The sequence below is a fragment of the Dromaius novaehollandiae genome, chromosome 3 (assembly GCF_036370855.1).
Source record: "Dromaius novaehollandiae isolate bDroNov1 chromosome 3, bDroNov1.hap1, whole genome shotgun sequence".
Taxonomy (NCBI): domain Eukaryota; kingdom Metazoa; phylum Chordata; class Aves; order Casuariiformes; family Dromaiidae; genus Dromaius; species Dromaius novaehollandiae.
The window spans coordinates 75,575,237-75,596,858 of NC_088100.1; the positions used below are offsets into that span (position 1 = coordinate 75,575,237).

General features: G+C 38.9%; 1 protein-coding gene across 2 annotated transcripts in view; it reads right to left on the bottom strand.

Annotated features, from left to right (window-relative positions):
- Nucleotides 1–15,185: 15,185 nt before the first annotated feature.
- Nucleotides 15,186–21,622, bottom strand: part of LOC112988963 (plasminogen-like) — a 47,572-nt gene continuing 41,135 nt past the window's right edge. For both annotated transcript variants that reach the window (XM_064509218.1, XM_064509217.1), the window contains exons 12-15: nucleotides 21,237–21,382; nucleotides 19,541–19,731; nucleotides 17,762–17,911; nucleotides 15,186–15,287 (exon numbers count right to left, since the gene is read on the bottom strand). In XM_064509218.1, the coding sequence (XP_064365288.1) occupies nucleotides 17,859–17,911; nucleotides 19,541–19,731; nucleotides 21,237–21,382 (390 nt within the window). In that variant the 3' untranslated portion in view covers nucleotides 15,186–15,287; nucleotides 17,762–17,858. The remainder of the gene's footprint in view (nucleotides 15,288–17,761; nucleotides 17,912–19,540; nucleotides 19,732–21,236; nucleotides 21,383–21,622) is intronic.

Genomic DNA, 21,622 nt, shown 5'->3' on the forward strand with positions numbered 1-21,622 from the left:
GAAACCCAGCTGTTTATACCTTCTTAAACAAAGTCATGTGAGTTACAAGCTCCATGAAATACAGATAAGTTATCATTTTTCCATCAGACAAAAATACATTCCAAAGAACTAGTTCCTAAACTACTTTGTACTTTATTTCTCTAATCTCCAATTGTTCTTTACTGGTGAAGATACAGTGACAGAAGTAGAAAGTGAGAAATCAGCTGCAAGAAATGCTTTCATCATGGTTGGCCAATTTGTTTGTTTTCCAGTGTCATGCTCAGCATTTCCCATGTTTATTCCCAGTATTCTCAGCTGCAAGTCATATTCCAGAGTGAATGAGTACAGTGCCCTCGAACTCTCTCATTAATGGTTTCCTGGTGGATGGTAGGTTTTGTCCACTGACACACCACTGAACTGAGTGGACTATTAGGGCATTGTTCAGAAATATCGAGCACCACACAGTACCAGCTCTGTTCATCAGTCAACTGTGAAAGCCATTTTTACAATGGGGGCTCCATTCTTGCTTATTTGTTCTGATGGATACTTAACATTTTTGCTACAGGATATCAGAGATGATGATGATTAATATTATCAGAGCCTCCACCTGAAGTCAAGACTTAAGCACTAAGTGCTCCACGCAGATATGAGACTGTCCCAGCTCTGAGGAGTTTATTCCACAAAAGCAGACAAGGGGTGGAAAAATGAAATTGTATAGTCAAGGCAGTGGCACGGTCAGAAACCCAAATCTGTCTTGCCCACTCCACGAATTGGTCCATACGAGCATTTAACTTCGCACAGTCTGTTGCTTGCATTTCTAGCTAATGGAAAAAGTGGCTGTGAGAAAGTTGATGAGAAAGAGGCAAGCGGCAAGTGCCTTCCTCAGGTACCCTGGAGAAATGGGCCTGCTTGACATGTACCAGGAGCTTGGGACTGTGAATGAGGCTCCTAAATGCTCACTCCCGCCCTTAGATAATGTCTCCTGGACAAAACATGGCAACAAGTTTCCTACATATAAAATAGAGGCAACAAATACTTCACTGCCTTTCTGTTGTGAGGTTAGTAAATTCAGGTTTATTCTGGAGTCAAAAGGCAAAGACTTCATAGTGTCTAAGTGTATCCCTTTAGCCAGCCTGGGACACAGGGATGGTTCAAACTCTATAGGTATTTATTTAAAGCTTATAGGCAATACTGGCTTGAAGCCTCCCCACATGCCTGGGAAATCAAACAAGGTTGTCTGACAGAGCAATACCTTCCTTCTCCCAAGTTAAACAGCTCAGCTAATCAGAGAGAACTTGCTGGGAAGCTATGTAAAGTAGGCAGAGAAAGGGAGATAGAATAAAAAGGAATGCTGGACATGATATTACTAGGGAAATATGCGAGAAAAATCTTCAAATACAGTCATTTTATATATGTATATGTCTATTTTTTATATATATGTATAGTGGCTACTGCAAAGACAAGTAGATAATCTATTCACCATAAATATGGCAGAAAGCACAATAATAAGGATTTAAGTAATACAAAAGACGTCTAAGTTCAAAACTAGAAAAAAAGATCTCTCTCACACTAAGGAGTACGAAGGACTTGAATTTTTGCCTGGGGACGCTGTGGGATTTTCATCACTGGAAATTTCAAGACCAGGTTTGGTCTTGAAATAGCGCACAGATATTTTATATCTGTATATGTATATATCTGTGTAGTCTGTATAGATATATATCTATATATCTCTATATAGATATAGATATAGATACAGATATTCAGCTCTCTGAACTAGATAACTCCTTTTGTTTTCCTTTTCCTCTAATTCTGTGAATTAGATTGAGAAAACCTAAAAACTTCTCTAAAACAGCTATACTACCACTATCCACAGACCACTGGCAGTCATCCTAACCAGCAGTCCCCCTCTTTTCTCTGCGGAATGGCTTTTGCACCTATCCAGCACCTTCCTTCTCCATTGATCCACTGTCACAACTTGTTCACTTGAAAAGAGGACATTGCATTTCCAGGACTCCACAACATTTCCCAGCTGTATGTACTGTAATTGCTGCTGCCGCAGTCCCCACTAACCACCTCAGTTATTTCCCCATACTCTGCTCTGTTGATGGGCTGCAGTTCAGCACTGTAGGTCATCCCTTAAGCATTTTGGTTTTCTTTGGGAAGAGCACAATAACAGACAGAATCCTTGCCACAGGAAGACTACCTGAGCAGAATAATACCTTTTAAAGAAAGAAGAAATCCCTTCTTTTTCAAACTGTCCTGGGAACACTCAGAAATCTCCTTTCTCAGAACTTCTCCAGTACGAGCCTACAAGTAATGTGATTTTACTCAAGTGACAGTTTCTCCTGCCCTGGGCACACTGAGCACAGTTGGTTTGTCCCTGCTTTTTGCAACGTAACTGCAACTTCTGAAGTTGCCTCACTTTGACAGTTCAGTTGTTTTTAGCAGAAATGCCCCCCAGCTACAACAAGAATACATGCAAGTCAGACTTGCTTAGGCCTGATCCCCTGGCCTCTGCCAGTTCTCCCACAGCTGGTGAGAGAGAATTTCTGCCCTCCCAGGCCCTGTTGAACTGGGGCTCTGGCTCCAACCCAGCTGCTGTTCTCCTGCTTCAGGCTTGCATCCAGCCAGCCTCTCAGTGTAATTATCACAGGAATTACCAGCAGGCTTCCAGCAGTGCTCTTACTGAAAGCTCGTTATTTGGAATAGTCAGATGCTGAATTATCAGATGATAAAAAGCTTCAGAAAAATATCTTGACCTAAGTGATCTTGCAAAAGAAGAGACTGATAGTCCTTTTAAAACGTAAGCTAGCCTGTATGATCCTCCCCATATTGACATACAGCTGAAACCCATCTAAAGGACTTAGAGCTCCAATGGAGCATACTCAGAGGAATGATGCCCTCACTGGTAGTCAGAAACAGTTGATTGTCCATGTCTAATTGCTCCCAGGATAGAAGGTCTCTGTGGCTTACTGTCTGTGAGGAAGTGAGACATGGGCCTAGAGTCCCTTTCTTTCGCCATTGTTTGGCCCCATGTTTTTTCCTCCTGTAGGTAGCTATAAACATTTGAACTTTTAATGTGAAATGCAATGCGTACACCCAAAGTGTGAATTTGTGCCCTTTATTATAACAGTAGAATGGGCACAAAAGGGTCCCCAGAAACCACCTAGTCCATCTCCATTCGCTCAAACAGAATCAACTGCACCATTGTCCTTCCTGACTGCTGCTTGAACAACCAGCCATAAAAACCGCCTGGGATGGAGATCCCACACCATCCTCAGGAAAGTAGCTAACTTACAGTGAAGTGTCCTTACATTTAAGGTTTTCTTGGATATCTATCCTGAAGTTTTTTGCTGTAGTTTAATTATTTCCCTTCTTAGAGTACATGAAAAATTAATAAACCACTAAGTAGAATAACAGAATGGTAAAAATAACCCAAGATAGTAAAAACCTAGTAGAATAACCTCTGCATAAATAGATTATGTTTACATAACTAATATGACAGCAGGGTTTTTAGAAATGCATTCAGAAAACATGCAACATGAGATTTGAACTACATGCAGAATACCTCAAGCAAAACATATAACTAATACATACAAGATATTCATGATAAATTTCAGTATTTCTAAAGCAAGTAGGTAGATGACAATAATGTCTCAACCTACTTCAGATGTTTGCAAGTGAATGTCTGAGCTGACATTACTGAGATGATTCACTCTCATTGTGCTCTGTAGAGTCACAGTTTTACAGCCACCTTCACGCTGTGTGGCCCCAGGCTAAACTTTTCCAGCAGTGTGTTTGCTAGCCAAGGCTGCTTCATATCAGAGCAAAGTTCAGACACAGGCAAGGCAAGAAGGGCTACATCCCTGTTGTTTCTGATGTTGCACATGTTTATTTTTCTCCTACAGGTAGTCCTAGAGTACCTTCATTGTAGCTGTGCCAAAGCTAGACCTTCTGGTAGTCTGCATCTGCACTGAAATATGGCAGGTGAAAAATACCCTCTTGGTAGACTAAACCTTGGGCTACGAGTACTATTTCAGATCTTTCTCTCACGAAAATGCCTGCCTCAGGATGTCTTCACAGCTCCTGCTGTGAAATAAGCTTATGCAGGGCTGGAGATGGTACTCTTGCCATGGAGTTTCTCATGACAAGAACTACAGGGAAAGCCTTTCTGCTTTCAGTAGGCTACTCCACTCATATAGTTTTGTTACTCCAAAGAGGAAGTATGTTCAGGGGCAAAGATTTGATCAGAATTCCTTCATGTTGTGCCAGTAGGTACTTGATTTTATAGGCGAAGGTGATCATTTAAGTCAGAAGCTACAAGCTGGGGACATGAGAAGTTTAGTTCCCTGTCTGGCACATGTCATAACTAAGTAAGAAGTCCCTCTTTTCTATATAATGCAAAGTTTCTTTAGTTATAAATGTCTATCTCTCCAGAAGAAGCCCTTTCAGTTTCATGTGCTTTAAAATTCCTTGCTGTTCTTTCCACAGAATCACAGAATGGTTGAGGTTGGAGATCACGTAGTCCAACTCCCCTGCTCAAGCAGGGTCACCTAGAGCCCAGGTGCCCAGGACCCTATCCAGATGGCTTTTGAACATCTCCAAGGAAGGAGACTCCACAACCTCTCTGGGCAACCTGTTCCAGTGCTCAGTCACCCTCACAGTAAAGAAGTTTTTCCTCATGTTCAGACAGAACTTCCTGTGTTTCAGGTTGTGCCTGCTGCCTGTCATCCTATCACTGGCACCACTGAAGAGTCTGGCCCCATGCTCTTTACATTCTCCCTTCAGATATTTATAAACATTGATAAGATTCCCCCCTTAGTCCTCTCTTCTCCAGGCTGAACAGGACCAGCTCTCTCAGCCTTCCTCATGTGAGAGATGCTCCTATCCCTTCAGCATCTTAGTAGCCCTTCTCCGGACTTGCTCCAGTAGCTCCTGTATTGCGGAGCCCAGAATTGGACACTGTACTCACCAGAGCTGAGTAGAGGGAAAGGACAGGGTCCCTTGACCTGCTGTCAATACTCTTCCTGATGCAACCCAGGATACCATTGGTCTTCTTGGCCACAAGGGCACATTGTTGGCTCATGGGCAACTTCTTGTCCACCAGGACTCCCAGTCCTTATATACAGTGTAATATGCTAGCAGGCCTTGAACAAATCTATGGTTCATCTGATATTACTGCTTTCTTTAAAAATCTCCTTTAGTTTGCAATCAAAGCCCCATTTCAGGGGCTTTCTTCTGATGTAATATTTTGCAGAGAAACAATTCATGATACAATCTATGTGAGGATAAGTAGCTACTCAAGTTGGCACTCAGCACCACAGGAAAGAATTCAGGGTAATGGGCATCTTTGTAGAGAAAAATCTGCAAAAGCAGTTTCTTTCAATGGAGAAAGTTAATGTTCATGATGCTTGACTATGTGTCATCCTTCCCTCCTGCAGATGCACAAATGTAGCACTAATAAAGACCTTTCGCATGATTTTTTCCATGCTTACATCCATTGTGACTTTTCCCACACAGTGCAAGGCTGGAAGATGGATTGGCAAAGAGATTATTGTTGCAATCACTTTTTACAGCCCTTTGCAAGAACTTACTTGTTTTGCTTAGACATTTCACTAAGCAAAGAGATAATCTTCTATGACATTTATTAATACATATTTTATTGGTTTTAAAGAAAATGGTGAAACTATACATAAGAACACAGCAAGTTACAACACAGAACAATGTTTTATGAGCACAATGTCTGGACTACCTTAGCCGTGTGTTTGCTTTAGCCCTCTATACCTTCATGCCAGTCTCAGGTATTATGTTTTCATTTATTTTTCTGTCATAAGCTGGGCCTCCCTTTAAGGAGAATCTTGTTCAGTCTCATCTGAGGAAAACCATTTCCTGTATATACCTCTCCTTTCCCCGTAATAGAAGTGACTGAAATTCACTAACATAAAATAAATGCCAAACAATTCAGATGACTGCATACATTTACATACATTACAATGTTAGCAGTCAGCTCATGAAGACAAATAAGAGCTAACTTTGTCCAGTAAAATGAAAACAATATATTGTTTGTCTGGATATAACACTAAGCCTGACATGATCTCAGACACCCTCAGCTCCTCCTATCCAGCACACTTTAAACTTAGCTAGTGTCATTGGCAACTGGGCTTTCTAGCCACAACAGCTTATTGCTCTCCTTTCCTGTAAAGGATGCTATTTTAGGAAATCACTAGAGCTGTAACTCTTCCATCTCTAAAAACACTTTAGAATATGTCCTTTTGGATAAACTCCCTTTTAATCACAATTTTATTTTCTCTGGAAACAACTCAACATTAAATTCCTACAGGCAGAAGGTATTGGTCTTTACATTAGATCACATTAGCAATCCCATGCTGTAATGAATTATTTTTATTCTCCTCCCTTTTCTGATGCGAGATCATGCCACTTTCTTGCCTGGTGAGTTAGCAAACTGCTTCTTAGAACCGTGATCTTTTATTCTCTATACTCTCTAGCTGTTCAGGTTCTCCTCTGGCCTCTGCCTTGCTTCTGGAGTTTCAGACCATCAAGTTATGTAGATAACCTTCTTGAGAGATTACATCTTTTTTGTCAAGGAGATTGAAACAATAAAACTTTTACCTCTGTTTCGTCTTGGCTAAAGGCTTTCGGAGGTATTTCTGTATAAAAAAGATCTAACTTGTCTGCCTAAGGTGAGAGGGAGAAAAGCCCTGTCTCTCCAAAGGTAGGACAGGTGTAGAAAATGCCCTTTTCCTCTTCCTCTGTGCCCGTGCCTCCATGTGTGGGAACAAACCCAGGGCACAAAGAACCCAGGCAAGGATAAAGAAAGCAGAAGCTGTACCGTGTGATCCCTTAACCATCTACAAACCTGCAGGGATCTTGTCCCAGTACAATGCAGAACTTGCAGATTTGGGGTTTTGGAAGTGCTTTCTTTAAGGCTTAGCCCTACATTTGCAGATTAAATGCATACTTAGGTACCCTGGGAAAGAGACTTCAGTGATCAGAGATGCTGAGCACCTGCAATTCTTATTCTTCTCCTGGATCTCACATTAACAATGCAAAACAAGCCCACTTGATCTAGTGGGCTAGAGATGGATTTAGCAGTCCTTCCTGGGAATTATTCCAGAAAGCATATTAGCTTTAATCACCTTTCACACAGACAGTTAAACTATTCTTTATGTTTGAAAAATGTCTTTCCTTTCAACAGCCTTATCTCATGCAAAAAAAAGAGAAGGAGGGAAAGAAGGGAAGGAGGAAAACAAGGGAAGGAGGAAGGCAGGCAGGTAGCCTGAGTCTTGATATATTAGTAGGGTTGCTACTAAAGCAGCATCCAGGCTTTTGTTCATAGCCAAGGATCTTGGGTATTGCCATGATAATATGCTCGGCAAATAGAGCATACAGCTGGATCAGAAAAGTATCCAAAATCCAACAATTCAACTGTGTAGCTTCTTCAACAAATTGCTCCCGGCACTGAGCAAAGACTGAGCTTTTTCATCCACTGAACTGGCTCTTCTTTTAGTAGTCAGAATAGGGATTTATCCATGTACATCTTAAGCAAAAAAATCACAGGTAAGCTATGGCCAGGCCTACTCTAGAAAGTTTAGCTAGCAAAGCCATATCAGTAAAAACCTTCATGAAGACAGAGATATAGGAGTAAAAGATGGACTTGGAAATGTAGCTTGTGCTGGGTAGGGCACAGCCAGAATCTATGTTAGCATGAACTCTTCCATAACTACATCCACTTTTGGGTATTTTATCAGTTTAACTACATCAGAACAATTAAAGCAGAAAAGTCTTTCAGTCCACTTATCTTCTAGAGGTGGAAATCATTTCACAGACTGAGAATCCTTGGGAACAAAGTATCATTCCATACAAATAAAGGTAGAGAAGGCTTTCTGTTTGTTTGCTTTTGCTGATGACAGACAAGCCTTATAGGTAGAGTTAATATCTTTGGTTAGACCAACCAATGTAGTTGCAAATATTAGACAAGCTTTTGTGCACGCGATCTCTGCTTTGTGCCTCAAGGACTGTCTACTTCTTCCAGCCATGAAAGCTGGGCTAATAAAATATATCACTTCTACTTAGGAACAGTAATGGTGATAGCTAGAGAATCAAGAGGTATACAGGGGTGAGATAATGCAGGTTGGTTCACACACTTACTGTAATAGCATATTTATTATTTTGAAGCAAGTCTCATTGTGGAGGTTGACCTACCTAACCAGTTCTGTTCTACAATAAACATGGAGAGGTCAGGACTGTTGATATGATCCTGGAATTACACATCATCTAGAAGTATTTCAGTGTTGTTTTAACATGTTTTTCATTCATTTTCTAAGGAAAACAGAAATTGTGACAGATAATTACTTTCTCCCTAGTGGAAGTGATCTCATGCACAGAATACCAAACTGCTGAATGGATTTTATCCAAACTTTCCCCAAAGAGGAACAACTGGTTCACAGAGTTGGAAAGTTTCTGTTTAAGCACAAAACAGTATTTTGAACAATTCTGTGACCTAAATACAATGGCTGCTGTAAAGAAATCCAGTAATTTTTTAAATAGTTGTTATATTAAAACCCACCAGTGACTTTTAAAAATCTTTATCAAAATGCTCACATATTTCACATTCATACTTAGAACCATGATAAACCAGAAAAGCTAATTCACAGGCAAAGGTAAGATTGACAATATGTCAAGTAAATAAAATAGTTAAGAAAACTGGTTAATGATGCTATAGTCTTCTTAACCCCGCCATAGGGAAAGGGATTATGAGGTAGTTAGCAAATCCTTAACAGAACAGCTGCCATGTCAAATGTTTCTGCCTTTTACAGAAGATGAAAAACTGTAGAGTTATGCAATGTATGTCTTCTAAACCAATACATAATGGAGAAATATATAAGCTATTAAAATATACTACAGTGTTCCTAAAAGCAAAATAGAATGGAAAATTTACAGGAAAAGAAAACAGATCAGTAATTTCAGATCAATCTAGTTCTCTATTGAATTCTGAAGTTTATAGCCGCTGGTGCTATAAACTGCCTGGGTAAGGAAATCAACCTTTGTTAAATTATTCCAGTTTTCAAAGTAATTTCTGTTTATTTGAGCTGTTTTTTCCCTCTTTCTTTCTCAGTTTTATAGGATTTTCGTATGAGAATAAAAAGGGAACAGTATATAGCCACTGGCCCTCTATTCGTTATATATATTAAGCCTTCCAGAAAAACAACAAAGGAATAATCAGAACAGAAACAAATCAGGTTTTTGAAAGATCTAGTTAAAAATTGTATTAGTTCCTATTACACGCATGTAAGATTATTAAGCACAGCACAAGCAAGACCATAGACATAAGTGCATAGTGGTTTAAGATAAATGAGGGGAGATCTTTTTAAGGGAGTGATGTGGACAATTAAATTTGTAATGTCTTAATGCGTTGAGTTTAAAAAGTTGGTAAGCCAAATAATAAAGATGTTTTAGCCTTGTGTCCCTTTAAAACATTAATGAAGTTAAGACACTTGCAAAATTCATGTCTGACTATAGCTACTCTTCTAATTATATTGGTAATTAAAGTACAATATTATCCAAACAAGTAAGATAGCCAAAGTATACTGGATATATCTTGTAGTGCATATTGCTTACAAATACACATGTTAAGTTGATACTTTAAAGATAAGAACAGCAAGCTTGGCTGTTCAGTTAGAAAAGGAACTGTTGCTGTAATGTTCTTTCTGATATCTATCATCTGCTTTGCTCTTGCGAAGACAATGGGCATGGTAACAACTGTCTAACTTTTTAACGTCAAACAACTTTGCTGGAAAAGTTACTTGATATTAATACCTGTCTTAAGCCATTATTCTTTCTACTGTACAAATATCCATTTATTATAACAAATTTAGTAACTCCAATACAACTTTTCTGAGAATAGGTATGCAAGTTCCCTGTCTTTATTTGTACAGAATATTCGGTGTGGGAAATAAGTGAATTATTTGCTCCAAAGTTTTCTCAGCTTTTCTGAGGCAACAAAAGAAATCAGTGAGGACAGCAGATAACAGAAATAACTGGATAAAAGATAGCAACATTTTAACTGATAGTATTGTGCAGTAAACCCACTTCAGAGCAGGAATGAAACAGTGTTCTTCCTGCCATACATGTCATTGTGAATAGTAAAGGTTTTGTCATTGGAATTTAGAATACAGATGCTGAAGAGGGAAAAAAGAAGTCAGACTGCCCTCTATATCTGTATTGTCTCTGTGGGGAAATAAACAAAGTAAGCATTTAGAAAGAAGTAAACTCCTGTGACCAAAATCCACAGGCAGCAAGATTCACAGCTTGAAACAGGCTGAAGTCCTTAAAAAAGATTTCTATCCAATCTCTGCTCTCCCAGGAGAGCAGGATGATGAAAGTCTTGTGTAATGTATATTTGAATCTAGTACAGGGTGACTGTTATTTAAGATCAGGGTGAAAATTATTCCTGGGGCAGTGAGTGGCAGATGATTTTTTGCATGTATTGGCATTTCTAGACAGCTTGACAGTTTTTTTCTTAAAGAGGGTAGTTCATTATATTGTCAAAAAACCCAGTGCTATTTATAACACATTCTGGGAGACTTTTTCTGAATGCTAGGAAGGACTGTGATGCAATGCATTACTGAAGAACGAAGGTACTACTGCAAAATGAAACATTAAAATACTCATATTGAGATATGATGGTTTAGTTTAATATTATAAGGCATGATAAGAAGTAGGTTGTTCTTCTACAATGCATTACAGCTTCTTTATTTTCTTTTCCTCTGTTGCATCTCAAACAATCATCGAGCAGTAAGAGGTATTTATTTTAATAGGTCATGGACATAACTTTCATTAGACGCATTATGATATAAATACTTTCCAATTAGGGAAAAAAATTACATCTAGGCTGGGACTGGTGTGAACAAAGCATCTAATGCCATTTTAGACTTCCTAGGGAATCCTGCCTGGAATCCAGCTGCCACTTCAGAAGGGACTGGGTCTCCCTCAGAGCCTACAATATTTCTGCCAGGCTCATTCACATGTCTCAAACAACCAAAGACTTCTAAAATGACACTACCCATCCATTTGTAGGTAGCAAAATTCCACCCGTAATGTTTACACACTTAAGCAAGGTGGGTAGTAAGGATCTGGTGTCATTTTTCCTTTGCACTATATTGGGTTTTAAGTAACAGCACTGAAGAGCTCTGAAGACTTGCCTCAGTCTGTTCTATGAAAAAGTTTTTAAGTTGGCCATTTCGTATTTTACTGCAGCATGTGTACTCCAGTGTTGTGACTCAGTAACAGTTGCAAATTTACCATACACAGAAAAAAGAAGAAAAAAAAGTCTTTTTCCTTTCCATCATTTGTATTTAAGACCCTGGGAAAATCCTGTCTAAAGCTGATTGCCAAGTATGAGGAAGATCTAAAATAAAAGGGTTCTTTGCTCTTTTCCTCTGCCTGCATTGCATCTGGAGGAGAATATAATCCCAATACTAGTAGGCAGCTGCCTAGGAATCCTCATGTTTGCTCTTCGGTGAGCTCCAGATCATGGAGACTGCTACAGCCACATGATGCTGTCTGAAAGAGGCATTCACAGACCAAAGCTCACCTGTGAAGGGTCTCTGTCTCCATAGTTCAGCTGGGTGTCTTCATGACCTATGAGAAGTCCTCAGAGAAACCTTGATGTACAGCCATTAACAATAATACAGGAGGTCAGTGAAAATGTCGAGAGCACCAAACTAGAACAGTAAAATATCAAGAGCAATTTACTTTCCAAAGGTTTATATGAGGGCTAGAACTACACGTGAAGTCCAGATACACACAGAAATGGGATTTCTGAATGGGTGCTTCACATGTATTTATTGTAGAATATGTTGAAACACAGAGAATATTGAAAGAGGGAAACAAGCCATCAGTTTGGCTACTTATGAAAGAGTATTAATTTACAGTAATTTATAATGGATTCTATTTATTTTTTTATTATTTTATATTTATTTTCCATTCTCAAAATTTAATATGATTGTAATCTCATATTTCTAACATGCATACTGCTTTCCAGGAGAGGGCAGTCCATTCCCAGGATCAGTTGGCTTCCATTATATTCTTAATCCAAGAAGTATAACTAGAAACTCAGACAAAGACAGAAGGTTTCTTAGGCAGGGCACAACCAAAGCTCCAAGAGGTGATTCCACACTGGACAAACCTGTCTTGGACAAGACAAACTAAAGGTCCTCCACTGTCTCCCTAAAGAAGAAAGAATGTCACTAAGTTAGTGATAGCACATCAGTAATCAGTAATATGCAAATAGGAGGCAAAGAAGAAGAGTGAATATAACTCCACAGCTGTACAAGGACAATAAATGTCATAAAAAACCCTGAACTTTGGCTAGGAAAGAGTTTTCCCTGTCTATTAGATAATTCTTGTAAATCTGTATGTTATAAAGAGCTCTGGAGACAGCCAGGAACTAAGACTGACCATTTCATTTCATTTCATTTCATTTCATTTCATTTCATATTTTTGTTTCATATTTTTATGGAACAGTGTGAGGAGTTATTTCTGCAACAAAATGTAATGAGTCAGATTTTTTTTCTTCACTTATGATCCTCCCTGTCTTCTATCTACCTGTCTCTGCCAGGTGTGTGACTCACTCAAGAGAGCCTTGAACTCTGCTCTAGAATAAAAAACAGGGTAGCGATATGAACAAGATAAAGCAGCTAAAGTAATTAGTCCTAATAGCATCTGGCATAGTTACTCTTGAGCTGGTCTGAGATGCATTACATTTCAGGTTTGCAGGAGGTATTGGCTCCTCTCCTGTGCAGCAGCATTAGTGCAGTGCTGAGCAAGAATCAATGAGCGCTCCTGTGCAGCAGCTCAGGTGCTTACACTAGCTTATTCACAGCTGTTGTTACACTGCATTGTAATCTGCACTGCAGGACATGTAACAAAACTCAGTGTGAGAACTGATGGAAAAAGAAGTGATTATTTTTACAAAATCTCTAAATGAGTTGATTTTACCCATTCATACTCATTCTCTCATAGATTTCATTTGCTTACACTCCTACACCCACATACACATGAACACCAAGAGGTATGCATCCAAGCAGTCCAGTCAGGGTTACTGGTGTGCAACATGAAGGACAAGGGACAGCAGCTACTGAGTCCTAATCGCATCTTGGGTTATTTCTGATTGGTGATGACTAACTAGTTTTTGGACAGGTCTTTTACACCATTTAGGAGTCAACAGTTCTTATGGGGTGGTCCTTTTCTATAGTCTGTCTTCCTGATGGGTTAACAGAAAAAAGAATGGCACAATGTGATGTGCTAAACTTTATTTTCCTCCTGCTGCTGTCAGATGGGTCTTCCACTGACAGGCTGTCTGTGCTGCAGCATAGGCCTTCTAGGTTTGACAGGAACAGCATGTTCCTCAGTTTTGTTACTGAGAATGATGTCCTTTGTTATCCTTTTAACCTTTGTTCTGCTCTTTCTCCTGGCACTTACACACACACATTTCCATTCATATTTCATTGATGCCAATGTTGACATTTCTATTCCAAGTGTCCACAACATCACAGACACTCACAGTGTCTAGGGAACATCTAGTTCTAGCGCTAGGAAAGGGAGAATGAGGCACTGTATGTACCTTTCAACTCTTACATTTTAAATGGAGGATGCAGCACATACTTTCAGAGAATAATCTAAGAACTAAACCATGGAGACTAAGGTATAATTTGATTTGCTTAGAGTGTCAAGCACAAACTTGAAGTACAGTCATTAACAATGACACAGGAGATCAGTGAATGTACTGAGAGCACCAAAGAACTAGAAAAGTAAACTTCTAAGATCAATGTACTTTCTTCAGGCTTGCAATGAGGATAGGAAATCACTGATTAGATGCTCCTAGGCTTTTCTTATGTGACAAGTATCTGTGCAACCATTAACAGGCTCAGCACAGAATTCAAACTTTTTGACTTTTCCATCCAGAAATTCAGAGCTATTGCATGCCTTATTTTCAGTCATGGGCAAGCTGGTCTGTTTTTATACATACTCCCCACCAGTACCTTTTGGAAATAAACAACTAATGAAAAAAATATAAACTTCAAAAATAAAGACTGCTATCAATAGCTTAGTATTGACAGACAATTTATCTGTCTTCCAACCTGTTCTCCCATCCTATTTTTATATCAATGGGAGCTGTCTGTATTCCACACCTTAATACATAAACCTCATAGGCTTTGAGTCTTTACAAATGATTTAGCAAGAAGTAACAGAAAAACATCTGATTCGGGGGTGAGAGGGAGGAAGAAAACACATCAGTCTGTATTGAAGTTGTTTAAACTTTGTTAAACCTAAACTTGGAAAAAATCAGAAATTCAGAAAGAAAGTACCCTTTGTATTATAAAACCAAGGACACCTTTACAGAGGTCCTCTCTTTGCTGGAGAGATTGCTGAAAGCTCAGAGAAATATCACTTTGCTTTTAATCCACAGCAGTATAACAATAAGACAAGTTCTGATATTGGAGAAAAACCTTACTGCAGGCTCAGCAGTAAGTTTGGATCTGTTCTACCCCAAAGGCTGAGGAAAAAAGAGGTTCGAGTGTAGATTTTCCATTCAATTCTTTGTACAGTGAGTTTCCAGCCATAAAGTTTGGATAATGAATTGAACTTTTCACAAACTGCCAAATTTTCAAAGATGGGGCTTTTGCTCTGATCCATCTTTAATCCTCAGTTTTTTCAGCTGATTTGACAGAATCTTATCTTCACTTTCACCCCACCTTTGCCACTGTAAATTCCAGTTAATGCCACTCACTGCTGTTTCGGTGAATGCTGCAGGTATGCACTAAACTGGTGACGGGGTTTCCTATTTGTGGCCAAACAGTGTATAAAAGGGATAAGGAATCTGTGGAATAGCAAGGTAAAGGGAAAAGACTACTCTGGAAAGAGGGCAGCCCTGCTTGGTTTCACTGGTTTCATTCTCTCTGCTTTTTTTTTTTTTTTTTTTTTTTTGATTTTCAGTGCATGTGGGATTGCTCGAGGGGGAATGGAATGACTGACACTAACCAATAATCTTTGATTTATGTAAAAGTTTAAGTACATACATTTGTTTTTTCCTGTACAATGAGTGTAAAAATTCTGGAGACCAACCATTCAAATCCTGCCAAGACTATTAAATTCCCAGCTGCATTGACTATGCCTCACCTTTTATTTCTCCCCAGCCAGTAGCAAAGCATTCTGTTCCACTTCCTACCATCAGACTTCCTTCAGGTAAACACACAGGTATAACTTGGTCAACAATCACTGCAGGACTGAAAAGGAAGATCCACAAAAATACAAACCCATTAGTTTTCTTGTCATTGAGTCACTCGTACTCTATGCCCTACACCAAGATTAGTGGGAGAGAAGCAAGACACCTGACTGTTTTCACATTCAATGAATGAATGGCTCAGCCCTAATAGATGCGCCTGTTTCCCTGGAATTCAGCAGCCGCTCTTGCCAGGCCTTCAGTGCCAGCTGACACAGTGCCAAGGTGATGTTTTCTTTTGCTGACTCTGAAGTATATACAAAACGCTGTCTTCACCTCAGCATCTGCATTTACTACCCCCCTCAGAAACTGATCTATGTCCATGCCGAGAGGTGAATATACTACTAACTTGCAGAGAAAAGGCATATAGTTTTCTCCTAGATTCTCCTAGATGAACACTCTAGTGTCTCAAAAGTGCAGCTATCTCCACATGAGGATTGGCTATTTCAATAATTGATTATGCCAGAATTTGCTTTGGGACCAGCAAGGGTAATTTGCATGCAATGATCAGCTGCTTCACTAGAGTTCAAGCTACCTTGGTGGCCTCACAAGAAACATGTTGCCATTCCTGAAGCTGCAGTGTAGCAGTGTATGACCTCCACCTCTTCTGTGTGCTATGTTGCTGCAGAAGTGCCAGGCTGATTTTGTCTTTGGTAGAATGGTTCTAAAAATATTTATTTTACATGAAAACTCTGAGATCTCCTTCCAGGCAATCCATGAATATGAAGGGATACTGCTTGGAATGACTGTCGAAAGAACATATATTGAAAATGATCTGTAGAAGAAAAATAACTCCTCTTCTGGAATTTGGCATGGTTTGTTGTTCATGTTTGCTAATCAGCCTCCTTTCCCTTTTCCAAAGTGGAAGGAGCATCCAGGCAGTGTACAAGCACTTGAATAAGTAGCTTTATTTCAGTGACTCCTGTAAACCATCCCTAACAACCTCAGGCCAAGACTGTACAGAGCAGTTTGTCAGTGGCTTACTACCCTAGCTCAGGTAAAGCCAATCCTGACATATTGCTCTAGATGCTACATTTAAAGAAAAGAAAAACAAACTGAGACTGCATCATAAAAGCTTTCATCATTTAAGTAAACTTTAGTTGTGCTTATCAGGGCTGTAACTGCTAAGATTTGAGCTACTCTTTGCGCAGTATTTTTCATAGATAAAAGAGAGTGCATTATTATCAATATTTAGTTGAAAAAGCACACCAGAATATTCAAAATCCTAACATTACCATAAAATTATGAGATATAATAACAATGTTAAAATGTAAGTCTGTCCCATCCATGCTGCATGTATATGTGTTTCAGCTGGTTATTGTCAGCCCTCAAAAACATAGAGGATACGATTTGTCTCCCTTACTGATTGCTTCCTGATACAGAACTTTCAGTTTCTTCCCTGTCCCCTACATTCTCATCTGCTCTTTGTCAACCTAGAACCAGGCTCACTATCATCTGTGCTTCTTCAGCCTCTTACATTTTCTTCATCCTCTTTGCTTCTCAGGGCAGGCTATACTGCTTCCATAGAAAAGGACAGTGAAGACAGAGAAAAAGGTGTGAATCAGTTTGAGTTGATAGACTCTTTCCGTTCTTTCCTCTGAACATTCCCTATCTCTCTAGTAAAAATAATTCTTGCTGTTTCTTCTGCTCTTCATCTATCTAGGAAAATCTTCATAATTCCAAGAAGGAAGAAAGAAAGGTATGTTTGATCAGCTGCTTTTCTTCAGGACACAGTAACTCAGGAGAAATTCCTCACAGAAAAATTGAAATTCGATGAAGAGCTTAGCTTCTCACATCACAAGGAGAAAGGCTTCAGCAAGGTCCAAAGCCACATGACTGTAGAGGAAATGGTTTATACCATAGCATAAGTCAGGCAGCAAGTAGAATATGAAACAGCGAAGCATGTGAAGTCACTGCTTGGAATGGATGCATGTTAAAATGAGTTAGAAGAAAAGGGATGATTGCTGGAGAACTAGAATGGGATTTTCGTGTCTATGTGTGCTAGTGCTGTGAAGTATGGCTGCTAAATTTGAGACATCTGTGGTACTAAGTATCATAGTAAAAAGGTGCCTAAAGAAATCTCTCTGACTTCTGTCTGCCTCTGTCACTACTGAAAACCAGCTTCTCTAACCTGCTCCTCCTAGCAGAGATGTCAGGGGCACTGTTTGGAGGGCAGGCCTTGTGGTCCTCAGGTGTACAGGAGGACCTATCATTTGATGGGTCATATCTAAAGACGATGCTCATCATTTTTAGCATAGCCAGAGAGAAAACTATACTACTGGGCCAAAGGAGAGTGTGACAGAGCTGCTGGACTCACCTTGTCACACAAGTGGTGATTATTCACACCAACAAGAACCGATGAAACCAAATTCTTAGTTTGTTCCAAGGTCATGGAGTTTGTTTCTCTGACAACCAGTGTCCATGTCAGAGTGGAGGGAGGCAATATTAGATGCAAATATTGCATTAACAGCTGCTTACATTTTTATCCAGGTCTGATCTTGGATGAGTCTCTGGAGTGAGATAAGTGTGGTGATGAGGCTCCTGAGAACTCCACTCTTGACAAGTCCTGCTGCTTCTAGTTTTCTTGACTGCACCATGATAATCTTTTACCACCGCCAGTAATACACTCTGTAAAGGGTGGAGAAAAAGTAATAATGCTTTGCTGTAAACCATTGGGTAAAATTCCAAGATAAATGGAAATAAGCAGATGGAACTATTTCATTCCTGTCTGCTTACATAAAGAAGTTTTTTTGACCTGTGATACTCTGAGAAAAATTCTATGGAAGCATGTGTCTGTACAAAATATCAGTTCACAGAATTTGTTGATTTGGAGATGACTGTTATCAACTATCACATACAGTGCAAAAATATTGAAAAGACTCCATCATACTATTTCTTATGCAGTTAGTATTAGAGTGAACCACCATTGGGTAAAATTCCAAGATAAATGGAAATAAGCAGATGGAACTATTTCATTCCTGTCTGCTTACATAAAGAAGTTTTTTTGACCTGTGATACTCTGAGAAAAATTCTATGGAAGCATGTGTCTGTACAAAATATCAGTTCACAGAATTTGTTGATTTGGAGATGACTGTTATCAACTATCACATACAGTGCAAAAATATTGAAAAGACTCCATCATACTATTTCTTATGCAGTTAGTATTAGAGTGAACCATTTGAGGGTTAAAATGTAAGAAGTTCCTGCTTCCCACAGATAATACTTCAGATTCTTTGCCATCACCAGCAGATATTAACTTGTTTGCAACTGAGTCATATTTTCAAGCTTTCCTCTTCAGCCACAAGAATTAAAAATCATTTTTAAAAGCAAAGATTAGATCCAGATGGTTCTCACTACTGCAAGAGACAGGGCTCTGGATGTGTGCCTATTAGCAGCTACATTATAAGCCCAAATATTGCTCCTACAAGGTGTTGCACAGAGTACTTAATATCTTGCAGGATTAAATATTTAATCTTGCTCTACCTCTTTTCTTCAAAACACAACCGTCCATTGTAATGTTTTACAATATGTAAAGCATAGCTTCTGAGAGCGAAGTTTTTAATTAGAAAAACAAGCAAAATATAAGGCAAATAGAATCCTCAGCAGAGATACTAATCGTCTGCTACAGATGAATGCAAAATGTTAGCTGCACTTGAGCAGAGAACAGAACCTATAAAAGACAATGTAAAGGTATGGCCCAACCAAGGCCCTTAGTTTGAAAGTAGGCTCCTGAGATGCAGCTCTTGGTGCTCAACCTACATCTCACATCACCTGTATTCTGCACATATGAACAGACTTGAGGGATTTGAGGGAAGGTCTGCTTTCACTGAGCACACAGGTTAAAGTCTTCTGTGCACAGGATATCTCCAATTATTAAGACAGCCTCTTTGTTTAAGTGGACTGAAAACAAAATCTTCAAGCCAGTTATTAACATCACACCTATATGTGCTGTTATGACTAGTAGCTCTTTCAATACTGTGATGATGCAGTCTCAAAACCTCCCATTTGATTTCTTCTGTGTCTCTTAAGAAGAAAAGAATATTATACAATATGATAGATAACGATGGGGAATTCTGTTAACATACACATTTCAATAAAGAATCCTGGCCACTTAATTCTAAGAAATTGTTTGTAAACTAGAGGAAAGGTACAACTTCTTACCACACTCTACTGTCATTTAGATTGATTTCAGTAGGTACCTCTTTGTTCCAGCTTCTTTTAAATCTAGAGGAGTCAAAGTTGTAGTTAAGTGGTTACCTGTCATGTCCAAAACAGTCATATCAGTGCCTGGTTCTAATGTTGAATAAGGCAGTTCAGGTGAAACAAGGTGTCCTCCATAGTCACACTTTTGCAGATTACAATATTCCCATCTCACAGTAGGAACAGTAGTGTAACACCAAGGGGATATGTCATTATCCAGGTTTTGGCAATAGTTCTCTCTCAGATCCCTAGAAATATAAAAACAATGCACTTTGATTCATATATAGCCTTCCAAAAATGTGTGGGAATATTTCATGAAATAGGTGAGGTGTGCAAAATACAGAAATGGTACAAATTTGCTTCTGTGTTATGTATCACAGAACTCAGATCACTATCAAGTAAAAAGAAATAAGTAATTATTATGTGCTATAAACAGCAAGGTATATACTGTACAACAGCAGAGCTGTCCATTTCGTTTTTGATAAAACCTAATAATGTTTGTGGAGTCTTAACTGCAGGTTATAGAAATATTCTGACTAGCTGCATAATGCCTGATGATGCAGCATTTGTCTTTATTAACAATCATTAGAACATATATGCAAATGCAGAAAATATCCATTAATTTTAATACACAATTAAACTGATCTGTATCTTTTAGGACTGGGAGCTTACTGCAAAGATTAAAAAGAATGCTTTTTCCAGTGTCAGACAACAGAATTGTCCCTTCTAACTTTTAGTGAACACATATGCATGTGAGTTTGAGTAGGGATTACTATCTAGGAATAGTTCTACTAAATTCAGTGAGCATTTCTCACTTAAGTGTTTGCAAAATGAAGGTTGGATGGGATAGAAAGGGAAATGGTTTTCCTCTCCCCAAGAATCTTAAAGAATTCAGATAATTTCTCTATCTTGAATCAGAAGAGTGACAAAATCTCCAAGAGTTTTACAAACAGAAATCTTCCACAAAAATAATAATTGAGTTGATCAAAACAGTGTGATTTGGGATGGGACTGAAAGAAGAGATAAGCTGTAGGCAGAGTGTGAATAGAGATTTATGTGAGAAGCAGTAAAGACAGACTGAAAGGATTTGTGAAGCAAATGACAGATGAGAGGACTTCAGCAGGATGATTACTGAAACTGATGTATTGTGGATAGACCGAAAAGGACAGGAGTCAGCGTTACAGGGCCTGGAAAGGAGATATTTTTATTAGTCTCACCATTTCCATTCCAATGCACAACTAAGTGTGGGCTTGTTAGCCAATGTGATGGCTTTCCCATATAAAAATAGTCCAGGCCATCAGTGAATATCTAGGCTGTTGAATTCTCCCATCTGTTACTCACTGAAGCAGCTTTAAAGGCTATTGCAGCTCTCTCAAATATTAATAAAGAGACAGCTTTGGAAAGCAGGCAGATATTTTGCCATATGCCTTAATGACTGTTTTTGCATATGTTCTTGAAGAGTAATGGCAACTCTTGAATTCTTCAAGGGTAATTTAAAAGGATGTTTTTTATTTATGTTTAGTCCACAATTTAAATGTTGTGGAAAAAAAAGACCAAAAGGTCATTTTTAAAGCTTGGGCAAATAATAAAGTTTCTGTCTTAGAAAAATAAAAATGAAAAGTGTCATTTTTTTTAGCAAGGATATTCCCTTCTACTTTTAACTACTGTAAGGCAACTGTGTGTAAAGTGAGAACAACTGGCTAACACAACACAAAAATGCAAAATAAACATAGGCTTTGGGGAAATTGCTTGCCGTTCTATTGTGACGATGTGGCAGCATTGAATTCCAAGCTTGGCATTTCTTTCCCATGGTAGTAAAAGAAGCTGTTCCATGGTAATCCAAGCCTCTCTCTTGATAGCATTCCTCTGGACTTGCAGACTGCCTTGGCATATCATCACCTATAATGAACAGCAGAAATCAGTCCCTTAATTTTATTTATGTGTTCAAATTCAAAGTAAAAAAAAGCCTTCAGGAGAGAGGTAATAGTGAGTTAGAAAAATCAGACAGAATAGTAAGCAGTTGCAGGAATGTTTGAGAATAAAAACCAGAAGGCATGTGCAAGGGTGTCTGGAAAGCCTTCATGCACCAGATGGTACTTGACAGGAGCACTTGCATTTAAATTTCACTTCTGCACACCA